The 13,277-nt window shown below is 44.3% G+C and overlaps 1 protein-coding gene and 1 pseudogene across 7 annotated transcripts in view; both read right to left on the bottom strand.

The window, feature by feature from the left end:
- The window catches only part of CIT (citron rho-interacting serine/threonine kinase), a 171,776-nt gene that overhangs the window by 96,874 nt on the left and 61,625 nt on the right, over nucleotides 1-13,277 (bottom strand). For 6 of the 7 annotated variants that reach the window (XM_069557922.1, XM_069557923.1, XM_069557924.1 and 3 more), the window contains one exon: nucleotides 5,026-5,209. The exons of the other annotated variant lie outside the window; for it this stretch is intronic. In XM_069557922.1, the coding sequence (XP_069414023.1) occupies nucleotides 5,026-5,209 (184 nt within the window). The remainder of the gene's footprint in view (nucleotides 1-5,025; nucleotides 5,210-13,277) is intronic. 7 annotated transcript variants of the gene reach the window in all.
- On the bottom strand, nucleotides 11,727-11,836 carry LOC138422988 (U2 spliceosomal RNA; annotated as a pseudogene).

The following is a 13,277-nucleotide window of genomic DNA, read 5'->3' as shown; positions in this document are numbered from 1 at the left end:
CACTGGGAGCTACATGACCTTTAGGGAGTTGCTCAATCTCTTTCCATGTCTCAGTTTCCTCACGTGTAAAATGGAAATGATGATGGTGCCTTCCTTGGGAGCTGTTGTATAGTTTAAGTGAGTTAGCCTATGTAAAGTGATTGGAGCAGAGCCTGGCACAGAGTCGGTACCCTGCAAGGATGAGTGACTCTTATCTCCCTGACCACTGAAAATTCTTTCCATGTACCTCCCCACTCACCCAAATCCACTTTTAAGAAGCTGACGCAAATACTCTACCTTCCATTAGTCTGCTTGTAAAGTCAATTCCAACATACTTATTTTCTGAGAGTCTACATTATCTTGTGCTCCAGGAAAACCAGGATGAATAAGCCCCAGCCTTGCCTTTCAGATCACAGCCCATGTGGGGAAACCAACATTCCAACAAAGATCATCACTGGACTTTGGCAAAAACTGGGAATCGGCATTACCCATCAAGTGGCTTCCACATTAAGACTTTTTGCCTTACCGTCCTAATGTTCCTAAAGTACTTCAATATCCAGTGCTTGCATGATATTCTCAGTCAAGGTGTTTGCCCTGTGTCCCATGAAGTATTCCACACATATATGCTCTGGCTTGTTCAAATGGATGGGAAGGAACCCATTCTGGGGCTGGGCCTTCAAATTCTGGCCCCCACCACTCCACCCCAAAAGCCACCTTTAACCTGGAGGCATATGGGAGCTGCATATCAACTTGTGGTGGATCAGGATGTTCAAGCATCTCTAGCAGAAAGTTCTCAGGGCCTGGGAAGCTGGGTTTCTGGTCTGGCATGACTTTGGACTATGATAATTATTGCTGAGTTCCTCTCATAGCTTCACATATACAGGACATCTTTCATATAGACACTAGTGTAGTAGTAATAAAAATAACAGTGGACATTCAGTGTGACTTATCCATGAGCCAGGGACTAGATTGAGTACTTTACCTATTTCCTACCATCCTCCCAACAGCCCTAAGAGGCAGGTATCTCATTTTTAGTTGAAGAAAGTGACATGAAAGAGGCCCCAGCAGAGCAAGCAAAAGGCACCCCAAATTGGCTCTCTGAAAGTCCAGAAAGGCACTGGTGGAAGCCATTTTTCACCTTTCCACAGTATTTGGATGGCTGGTTCCAAGAATACATTTTCAGATCCACTCAAAAGGAAAGGAAAAAGCCCTGAATCAAAAGAGAAAGCCCCTATCCTAAAAATAGCCTATTCAGACACTGTCATCCCACGGATTCCAGTCTCATCTAGATCCCATTGGTCCTCTAACATTTCCAACTTCTCCAAAAGCATAAAACCAGCATGTGCAAAAACTAACACAAAATGTAAAACCAACTGGCTTTTTCCTTCTAGAGTTTATACTAAAGGATTGCAGAAATGCATTGCTTCTAGGAAGGACAGGGACCTAAAAAGAAAACATGCCCTATGCTGACAGAGGAGGGAGGGGAGCTGAGATCCATTATATTTTTAAACCCGTAACACACTGATTTCTGTTATTACCCCTCCATTGCAAAATTCAGGCAGAGGCTCAGAGGAACACCCAGGCATTCAGAGCTTGGGGGTTTGGTTTGGGTTATTGTTGGATAAAAAGAAAGAGGCACCAGGCACACACTCTCCAGCATGAACTTTGCCATCATTCCACCCTAGAGACAATCAGACCTAGTTTGTAGGATCTCTCCCACTCCCTCCAACTCAAGTGCAAGGAACTACCACTACAGCTCAGAGTCAGAATGCTGAGATCAAGATTTTTAGTAAACTTCAGGGCTTCCCTGGTGGTCCAGTGGTTAAGAACCTGCCTTGCAATGCAAGGGACACAGGTTCAATTCCTGGTCCGGGAAGATGCCACATGCCATGGAGCAGCTAAGTCTGTGTGCCACAACTACTGAGCCAGCACTCTGGAGTTCACAAGCCACAACTACTGAAGCCTGAGTGCCGAGAGCCCATGCTCTGCAACCAGAGAAGACACCACAATGAGAAGCCCGCACACGACAATGAAGAACAGCCCCCACTCACCTCAACCAGAGAAAGCCCAAGTGCGGCAACAAAGACCCCACCACAGCCGAAAATAAATGAATAACTCTTCTGGGAAAAAAAAGAGTCTTGTTAAACCTAAAATGATGCACTCAGTGGCTGGCTTAAAAATAGTCTGGGGTCCCAAAAAAGGATCCTAAAAAGTGATGAGCGATCACGATAATTAAAATCATTCTGACTGCCAGAGTCTCTGTGAAAATTCCTCTTTCATTCAGCTCCACCTCTGAACACTTCATTCAGTTTAATGGCAAGAGATCTGGGGTTATTTCTTTCCAATGCAGTACAGCAGCATCTGCAATTTCCTCAGTGGTGTGAAGAGTGAGTAACAGCACAGGTAATCAACGTGTGTAAACAAATATCTGTGATGCTGAAACAGGGATGGAGGGAGAAGAAAATCTCAGAGAAACCCCAGGTCCCTGGTGGCAATGATGGTCTCTCCAGAAAATGTCCCCCTCCCACCTCCAAATGAATTTTTTAACGATTATATGTTATCAAAACTTCAGGGGCTTCTAAGCAATGTTAGCACTGCATCTTTTCTGAATTTCTGATGATGATGATCCAATACATCCAGGGTCACCTATGCCCAACAGGTGGGGTGAATTTCTAAAATGATGTTGTAGGTTTCACCCATAGTGTCCCTGGCCAAATAAATAAGCCCAACAGCAAGATCACATTATAAGATGAAAGGAAATCTTTCTGATTCCATTCCCAAATCACCATGGAAAGGGCACTGATCCACACCACCCAACCACCGACAGGAATACTTCAATTACATTGTCCAGATAAGTAATACACGGTTTTGTTTGCATGGACACTTTAATGAGGATCTTGTTAAGCATCTGTTATGGGCATGGACGGAAGCTCATGTTATGTTCTAGAGATATATTTTGAACTACCAAAGGTGAAACAGCATTATCTTCAAATACAGTGAGCAATATAAACACAGTCTGAGAGAAAGGATCGTGAGTAAATTAAATCCACAAATATTTATCGAGTGCCTGGGCCTTAATACTGAGATGCCCCTGTCGGAGAGCTCCCTTAACCAAGCCTTCTGTGAGAAGCAAAAAGATGCAATTACAGTCTTCCTGAAAAATAGGCTATTAATCACACACTGCTTCAGATTAATTGCAACGCCTGAGAGCCCCCACATCATTTTGCCTTTGCCCCTGAAATCTCATCCCCTCAAGTCCTTCCTGGTTTTTCAGATCACTGGTTGGCACCCCAAGCAAGCTTTCTTTCTGACCTGGCTAGCCCACTGGTGACCAGAACTAGAACTCTCCACGCACCTCTGTCCAGTCCAACGGGTGACCTTCAGTGCGCTGTGTGTGTCAAGGTTAAGCTGCCCACTAACTATGCATCCTTTAACACCAGGCCTCCAATTCTGCCCTGCTCTTCGATGCCAGTGCAAAACCTCCCAGCCCTGCTGGGCCGTTTCAAACCCATCTGATGGCACATTCAACAGCTAGTGAGCTTTCTGCCTCTTCTCCCATGATCCAGATTGCTTCGGGGCTGCAGAGCAAATTAGCCAGCAAGGTACAGCCACCACTACCAAAATCCAACCCCGAGTTTTAATGCAAGCCCCCAGGGAGGGAGGAAAGAAGGGTCACCTCGGTCTCTTTCAACCCAAACAGCTCTCTCAAATTCTACTGCAGCCCACAACCCTACATCTCATCAAGTGACCAGTTACCCCCCAGATGTCTGAAATCTTTTCAGGAACAATTACTGTCAAAATAGCACCCATGGGGAGACACCATCCAAGAACCCACATGACATCCCTTCAAATCGATATCGGAGCTATAAGCACAACAAATCGGGAATAAATGCTGCCAAGATAAAATCAAATTCTGCTTGTTTTCTAAGTGGGCAGCCACTGATCACCCAACATTACCTCAAGAGCCTCCAAATGAGGGAGCTGGAGCTTCAGGGGGCATAATACAACCGGGTTCAAGACCTTCCAGGGGAACTCACACCCCTGAACACAACATGCCATCGGATCATGAGAACGAAGCAAGACACTGAGCTCTGACATCCACAGAAGCTACTGCATTTCTGACAAATATCCAGGAGGCTGGAAGCCAGGGACCCCCTCCCGCCATCTCCAACTGCCAAGCGCTGGACTAACACATTTTTCATTAGCTTTTTTCAAGAATGGAGAAAGACCGATCGTGTCAAGAGGCTGACAGTGATATTTATACTTCCATTTCCTAGTCTCCTGGTCTGTTTTTTTCCCCCATGAAGCCCAGTTTCTGTGAATCAATGACTCGGCTACATCACACGCCTGCCCGGTGGCTCATGGTAACGGGGCTCCCTCTGGCCACCAGTGCTCTGCCGGCTCAGAGGCTCAGCTGGCAGATCCTGGATCTTGCAGCAGACTTTGAGCTGAGCTGAGCACCATCCCTCCATCAGGGCTCTGGTACAGCCACTTGCAGCTCAGCTAACCCCATCAGGAAACCCTTACCTCATGAAAAACAGATTTTAGGATTCTTTCAACACTGCCAAGATAGCAACCTCCATCTACCCACCTGAGAGACAGAGGGATACACAGATGGATAAATAGACAGCTCAGCTCAGCCCTGTACATTTCTCCCTTCACTGAGGATCTGCACTGCTAGGTATCTCCCACTGTCTCCTCCCCTCTAAAGAAGACCAAAGACTGAAAAACTAACCCAAAGTACCCAGTTGACAATTACGATGCTATGAACAGGAAGAGGAACAGGAAAATGAGAAGACGAACAGTCTATCCCACCAAAGCCCAACCAGGTAAATTGCTCTTCAAATGCAGACTGATTAACAGTTTTCCTCCACCGTACTCCCCCCACCCTGCTGCTGCCGCCACCACCACCACCACCACCACCACCACCACCACCACCACCACCACCACCACCACCACCACCACCACCACCACCACCACCACCACCTTTGGGCTCTACGCCTTGTATCAATGCAGGTCCCTTAGAAAAGTCAAAATTTCACTTACTCAGATCTACCAAGAATTCCCAGTGCCTTGCTATACGAAAACCCCACAAATGGCAGTTCTTCGCCTGAGAAACCTGAGGGGTTCAGCTGGCACGGAGAGGATGAAACCCACGAATTCTTCTCTGGTTCATCAAAATTGGAGGTGTCATCATCAGACTTGAGGGTGGGAACGAAGGGGGGAGGAGCTGGTTGAAGAAAAAACAAGAAGAAGGGGGTGGGGGGGAGAGAAAAATTCAGACGGATTCAACACTGTTGCGGAGAAGAAAATCGTCTCACTCCTTCGGCGTTCCTGATGGCACTGCAGCGCCTGCTTTCAATCTCGCTCACACACAGGCAGACCCAGCCTCTGCTCCGCTCTTACAGCAACAAGAGCTTAACCCCTTCCCTGCCAACATGGCCACCAACCCGCAGCTGGGCTGCCTTTCCTGCTGGGGGAAACTGAAGGGTGAACGCAAACAGGTCACTTGGTAGAACAGAAAGAAAGCACTTGGGGAACTCCTTGCTGATATTTCCAGAAGGCTGCTGCGGAGCATCAACTGGCTGGTACTGGCATGCCAGATGAACCTAAACCTATTTATTTCCTCTTCCAGACAGATCTAAATCATTCACACTTAGTGCTAATCATTGGGATAAGGTAGAGTTTCTACATTTCGGGGATTAGCCCAAGTGAGAGGAAGGAGGGGCAGGAGAGGGGGTTTGAGAGGTATGTAACTCCTGTGAGGATAGCACTGCAGTCTAGCCCATTCATATCCGGATGAGTATACTCGCAGCTCTTATGGACCACTTTTTTTTTTTTTAAGTTCATTATCCCTCCTCCCCAACTCGATCACGCCCCATGAATCCACTGCAGTTTAATCAGCATAATGAAATGCCAGCCAAATAAAAGTTCTTCCCGGTGATGTACGGCACCCCTGCGCGCTGACGGTGTGGATGGACAGCTGCGTCCTACCTCGTTAAGGCATGATTCCCAGCTAGGAACGTCCTACATCTTCTCCGCCTCCTGCGGACCTACTAAGCTCTCTCAGTCGGGGAGGTGGACACTGGTCCATCAGTCACCAGGAGGCTGCCCATTGTGGTGGGCTCCCGGGGGGGCAGCCGGCCAGAAGCGTTACCATGGCTGCAGGCTGAAGCATCTGTGGTAGGCAGGCTGGGTGAGCAGGCAAGCTGGGCATCACATCCCCCGCAGTGCAGGCTTCATGCTCCCCGCTCTGTGCGTGCTCTGGCAGTAACCCCACCTGGCTGCCTGCGTGGCAGGGGCCAATGCTGATCTGAGCGACAGAGCAGCATGAGTCACGGCCAGAGCTCTCGAGAGCGCCCCCTAGGACAGCTGCCACAGCCCTTCCCTGGACCAGGCTGCTTTTTTAACTCCTTGTTTTCTAGACAAAGCTTAGTGCCAGATAGGAGCAGCAGTCTGTTTTCCACTTACAGACTCCAAAGAATCTGGCTGTTTCCAAAGTTCCCCAGTGACAACAACAACATGGGAAGCAGCAGGCAGCATCGGGAAGGAGATGGAGCAGTGAAGGGATGTGGAGTGGGGAGGAGATGAAGCCAGAATGAGGAGGTCTGGCAGCTCCCAGGAAATGCAAAAAGGACATTCTCAGGGTTTCAGGTGCACTGAGATGTGGTAGCAGACTGAAAGTGTCACACATGCTCTTCCAGAAAATGATTCCACGACCCCAAGCTCTCAGAGAACTTAAACCTTCCCTGTAATGTCAGAACCTACCTGCTTAATACTTTAAAAATTAGGTGATGGAAAGAAAAATTATTGAATGCTTCAGCCCCCCTCCCATATGTACTTTCCCATCAACATGGGCTCAAATCCAATTGCAGTTCCATTACCTAATATCTTATTTTAAAGGGAAAAAAAAAAACCAGTTTTTAATGGAAATTATATTTCATGAGGACAAAAGTGTCCCATCCCAAAATAAGGAAACTCAGATAAAGACTAAGGAAATATATGGAGAAAGATTTGAAGATGGTATTAATATGGAAGCATCATGGTTGGTGGCATATACTTTGACTAAGTAGGTTCAAACCCCAGGTCTACCACTTACCAGCACTGTGACCTTGGGAAAGAAAATCCCTTAACCTCTCTGACCCTCAGTTTCAACATAGAGAAAACTCCCTTAAAGGGCTGTTAGGAGGTTTAAATGAAAGACATCTATATAAAGTGTTACTGGCACAGTTTTTTGTATATAATAAACACTCCATACAGGCTACCTGCTATTATTATCACCCACATGACACAGATGTTTATGACAGATCCTATGGTTACAAGGCTAGTGGGATACAGCAGAATCTGTGTTGAGTATGCTTCTCTCCTGCACAAGGCACAGACACACTCACACATGTTTGTGTTAATCACTTAATTTCATTCTTAGCAGAAGTTTAATTCCCTTTCTACTATATACTAATTTATCTTTGGGAGACTGAAATAGAATTTCTGAGTGAGGAGTATGATTGATATAGGGGCAGGAGCCACCCTCTGTGAAACAATTACAACTGAGAAATTCTGTACTATGAAATAAGATCCCTCTTTAAACTCCATCAGGCTCAAGGCTAGCCTGTGTAGTTAAGATTAGATCAAGGGCCAGGGAAGCTTCAATAAGAGGGAGAAGTCAACATGAAATATCCCCACTGGTAACAGGTGAGAAATTCACAGGACAGATGAAAAGCCAAGAACGTCAGCCTTTAGGCAGGTAGTCAGTTGGCTAAAATGGGAAAAGCTGAAAAGAGGGGCTTCCAGGAGCCCCATTTGGGCAGCGAAAAGTATCACAGCCTCAAGCCAAAGAGAACTGGGAGAACTGGAAATTCTCAACCCACCAAAAAATGATGGATGTTCACCCTTGTCCAGAGCCCTTTAGGGGGAAAGAAACAGCACAGCTATTAAAACTGTAGCCCCAGAAAGGGTATCTGTATTTACAGTACCCTACATGGTGTGGGAACCATAAGCCAAGAAATTATCACCAGTTATGGTCCATGATCCGTTAGGGTACTGGCAGATTAAGTGGAGAAATATTTGTAAGGCCACATTCACAACCCAGGGCACAACCTAGAAGGCAAGATTCCTTCTCTCTCTCTTTCATTCCCATACATACACACACACACACACACACACACACACACACACACACACACACACACACACACCCCATATAATCTCTCAACTAGAAATGAGTTCACAATAAAAAAGTAAAAATCAGTAACTACACATAACAAGGAAAAAGAAACCACCCAAAATACCATGAAGGAGCATCAGCAGATACAAGAAATAGGAGAATTAACCCCCCAAAAACTGCAGGTAAGAGAACAATCTAAAATGGACCATAAAATAAATTTTCATTCATTATCAAGATAAATGAGCAAAAATTCTAATAAAAGAACAAGATATGCTGAAGAAAAGACAAAGCACATTTGAAAAGAACCAAATGGAACTTCTAAAAATGAAAAATATGATTGCTGAATTTAAAGTTTAAAACTCACTGTTAAAAAGACACAGCTAAAGAGAAAATTAGTGAACTAGCAGTAGGACCTGAGGAATTCACAAGGAACCATGTTTCACAAGGTGTGATCTGTAGACTGACAGCATCATCAGGGAGTTGGTTAGAAATAAAGAATCACAGGCCTTACACCATGATTGATGAATCAACACTTGCATTCTAACAATATCCCCAGGTGATCTGCAAGAACACAACAGTTGGAAAAGTGCTCATATAGAATGCAATACACAGAAACAGAGACAGGAGAAAAAGAATGAGAAGGTTCAATGCACCTCTAATATGAGCATCAGAAAGAACAGAGAACTAGCTCAAAATTTGGATGACAGATTTTAAAACACTGTATAAGCCGAAGACTACCAAGTATATGACCACATCTATATCAGGCTTCCCTGGTGGCTCAGTGGTAAAGAGTCCACCTGCAAAGCGGGAGGCCTGTGTTCGATCCCTGGGTGGGGAAGAGCCCCTGGAGAAGAGAATGGCAATCCACTCCATTATTCTTGCCTGGGTAATCCACATGGACAGAGGAGGCTGGCAAGCTGCAGTCCATGGGGCTGCAAAGAATCGGACACGACTGAGCGACTAAGCACAAACATATGTTGGGGGGAGGGGCTAATTCTCCTCTTTCTTATACCTATTGGAAAAAGTCTCTTTTTTTTGATCCTCATACAAAATGATTGTTTTGCTTTAAAAAGGTATTCATTGGTCAATGAAATCACTGGATTTGCACCTACACTGATGGAAGTATACAATGTACCTAAGAACACTGCACAGTGCCAGGCACTGAGCAGGTACACAATAAATACATGCTGAATAGATATATAATTAAACAATTAGAAAATAGCTCTTGCAAGGAGAGCACCTGGCATAATACAGGCCATGAAGAAGCTACTATATGTTTGAGTTAAATGAAGAGGCTTTAAAAGTAGAGATTGTTCTGTCTGAAAAATATGTTAATGAGTACTTATATTAATATTTCCTGATGGAGCATTCATCAATTCACCCCCACTGCCTGTGCTCACTACATTCAATAATGGCCAATAAGAAGTCATATATTAACATCTGTTTGTTGATAAAAGCCACTAAAAAAACAGGATGAAGTTTTCCATATACGTTTTTTAAATAAGTCAGCCTATGCTTGAGGTCACATCAGGGCACATTCTCTTTAGTGGCAGGGGCTACACAAGTATGTTCAGGAGGGCCTCCCTCCCACCGCCACCCAGTTATAAGATGGCAGAACAAGGCTTTCAGAAACAAAGAGCTATTTTAAGAACTGCAGTTAATCTCTCTCCTATAAATCCTCTCCTTTTTAAAAACTTGACATTCATTAGAAGCTGGGGGCAGGGTGTATTGCCTTCAAAAACATTCACAAATTTAAAAAAAAAAAAAAAAAACAAGAAAAGGTAAATGGATTCATCCCCTTGACCCTACTTCTTTCTAACACATCCCACTGAGCTCCATTTATCCCATTCAAACTTTTAACTTTCCAGCGTACAAAAAAAAACACATTAATATTAAAAATGCAAAAGATTTTTCTCATTTCAGTCTAGTGTTGATCATCTGCTTTTCCCACTGGACACAAGCTCCATGAGGGGAAAGAAGACACTGTGTTCACCATTACATACCAACCACCTAGAACAGTTACCTGTCTGTCACAATTCAAGTTTTCATATCTATATTGTGAAAGTAATGAATGAACAAGAACCTTAGATGTGGGATAATTTCTTAGACCTAACAGGCTATTTCATGCCATATGCCACTACAGGAAACTCTACAGAATACTCAATTCAGTCATGAAGAATTGGCACATTAAAAACAAAAACCTGAATTTAGATATAGCTCATGAAACTTCCATGACTTTTACTCATCACTGTAGGTTAGACACTGGTGCTAGATTGTGTGTGGCAGAATTAGAAGAGGAATAACAGACAACATATATGTTAGGACAAAGGCACATAAATAACTATCATGTGATGGTATCATGAATCAGAACTGGGCCTGGAACACAGTGGGCATTCAATGATAGTAAATCAAAGACATTTTCAACTTCATTCCATCTAGCATGATGTCACACATCTTAAAAAAAAAAAAAAGTATTCAATTGATTAATTAGATGCTACATTTAAATCTAAAAGGAAGACTATCCCCCCAAATCAGCTGTCTTCTAGTTCCTTAAAATCTGAGGCACCAGTGTGATCGCATTCATCTCCATGATGAAGACAGAACTACAAGATAAGTGAAGAGGAGGCTATCTGTGTCATTCAGAGGTCAAGATGAGGCTGTGAAAAGTGGAGAGAGCGTAAACAGAGGGATGGCCACCATGTGTTGCCAGAGTGGGTACAGTGAGCTTTGTGTGTTCCTGCAGGAGTGTGTCATGCAGGTGATTGTTTCTCTAGAGGTAGTTAAAAGGTGTCTTCACAGGCTGGAGTGGAGATGAGTGCTTCTTTAGAAAAGCCAGGGAACAGTGGCCCAAGAAAGTTGTGGGTAATGAGGCTAGGAAGTAAATACAAGTGAAATCCTGGCTGGACCTCGAAGAGGGGAAAAATCCTAGACTGGATTGACAGAAGGGATTATGAGAAAGAGTTTAAGAGTGCTGGGCTGGTGTCAGCACCTGAGACTGATATCATCGTTTTAATAGTGATGGTTGGTAGAGGTCGATGCTAGGAACCTCTAAAGGACAAGTCTACAATAGTTAACATGACAAATTCTAAGGAAGTGATAACCGAAACAGAGACGACATGGATTAACAGAAGGCATGGCAAAAATGTGACAACTAATGCAAGAGCAGAAATTTTTAAGAATATCAATGAGTGACTCTTACAAAGAGAACAATTCCAACAGAAAAAGGTTGTAATAGAAGAGCAAGATTTCCAGTATCAGAGATCTTATGGGAATGAACCAAGAGAATAAATTAGAGGACAGGTAAGAAGAGCTAGCTACTACATACACATAAATAATTTAGCCCATGAAAACATCTCCTGGCGCCTCAAGCAAGCCCCCTCACTGTCACCTGTCTGAGTGGAAAATGGTCAGATGTAACTTGTCCAGACAGCAGAACTGTATACAAAATGCAAAATGACGACAAACTGGATCTAGCTTGCAACAGACTTGAGTAGAAAAAGAATTATCTGACATGTTTGGTTACCCAAACAGTTATAAAGAGACTTTCAGATAATGCTGACTTGGCTGGTGATCAGTTTTTACTATGACGTCTTCAAAGAAAATGAATATGCAAGTTTTAGCATCAGTGAAGTATGCTTTAATCTGATAAGAACAGATATTACATTTTATCCTAGCCAAAGGCAAAGAAGCGATGAAGTATGCTTTAATTGATCAGTCTCAAGGATGCTAGGGCTGGGCTGCCCACAGCTAAGCAGGTTTCCTCTCTGGGGACAGATACAAGATCTCGATGGAGTTGTGCGCTGTCTGAATCTTGCCTTACTCAAGGGCCATGCTCCTAAAGGCTTCTTACTTTCAAGTTTTTGGTAAGCAACTTCTGTTTTCCCACAAGATTACACTTGTAGACACACCTTCTCTCAATTCTGGACCACACTTCAACCAGCCTTCTAACACTGCAGTGTCACTTTGTTTCCCCCTCCCTCTTGGTCTCAGTACAGAGCAACCTGTGAAATACCTACATAGGGTGGAAACACTCAAAAGTGAATCTTTCCAGACTGTAACTAGTCAAGACTATAATTGTCTGGGTGTGGATACATCCAGTTTGGGGCACAGATGGAGCCCCCCAGAACATACTTGAACAATAATTCATGGGCTTCCACTGCCTGGCACCTCTGTGCTCAAGACCCCAACAACTCTCCCTTCCGGCACCTTTCCCCTTGAATTACCTAGACCTAATGACACATCCTCTTGAGAAATCTGTGTGCAGGTCAGGAAGCAACAGTTAGAACTGGACATGGAACAACAAACTGGCTCCAAATAGGAAAAGGAGTACGTCAGGGTTGTGTATTGTCACCGTGCTTATTTATCTTACATGCAGAGTACATCATGAGAAACGCTGGGCTGGAGGAAGCACAAGCTGGAATCAAGACTGCCAGGAGAAATATCAATAACTTCAGATATGCAGATGACACCACCCATATGGCAGAAAGTGAAGAGGAACTAAAAAGCCTCTTGATGAAAAGTGAAAGTGGAGAGTGAAAAAGTTGGCTTAAAGCTCAACATTCAGAAAACGAAGATTATGGCATCTGGTCCCATCACTTCATGGGAAATAGATGGGGAAACATGGGAAGTAGATGGGGAAACAGTGGAGACAGTGTCAGACTTTATATTTTTGGGCTCCAAAATCACTGCAGATGGTGATTGCAGCCATGAAATTAAAAGGCACTTACTCCTTGGAAGAAAAGTTATAACCAACCTAGATAGCATATTGAAAAGCAGAGACATTACTTTGCCAACTAAGGTCAGTCTAGTCAAGGCTACGGTTTTTCCAGTGGTCGTGTATGGATGTGAGAGTTGGACTGTGAAGAAAGCTGAGCGCCCAAGAATTGATGCTTTTGAACTGTGGTGTTGGAGAAGACTCTTGAGAGTCTCTTGGACTATACGGAGATCCAACCAGTCCATTCTGAAGGAGATCCGCCCTGGGATTTCTTTGGAAGGAATGATGCTAAAGCTGAAACTCCAGTACTTTGGCCACCTCACGCGAAGAGTTGACTCATTGGAAAGGACTCTGATGCTGGGAGGGATTGGGGGCAGGAGGAGAAGGGGACGACCGAGGATGAGATGGCTGGATGGCATC

Source organism: Ovis canadensis, chromosome 17 (assembly GCF_042477335.2).
Source record: "Ovis canadensis isolate MfBH-ARS-UI-01 breed Bighorn chromosome 17, ARS-UI_OviCan_v2, whole genome shotgun sequence".
Classification (NCBI taxonomy): Eukaryota; Metazoa; Chordata; class Mammalia; order Artiodactyla; family Bovidae; genus Ovis; species Ovis canadensis.
The sequence above is the reverse complement of the archived record's forward strand: the minus strand, read 5'-3'. Positions and strand labels throughout refer to the sequence as shown.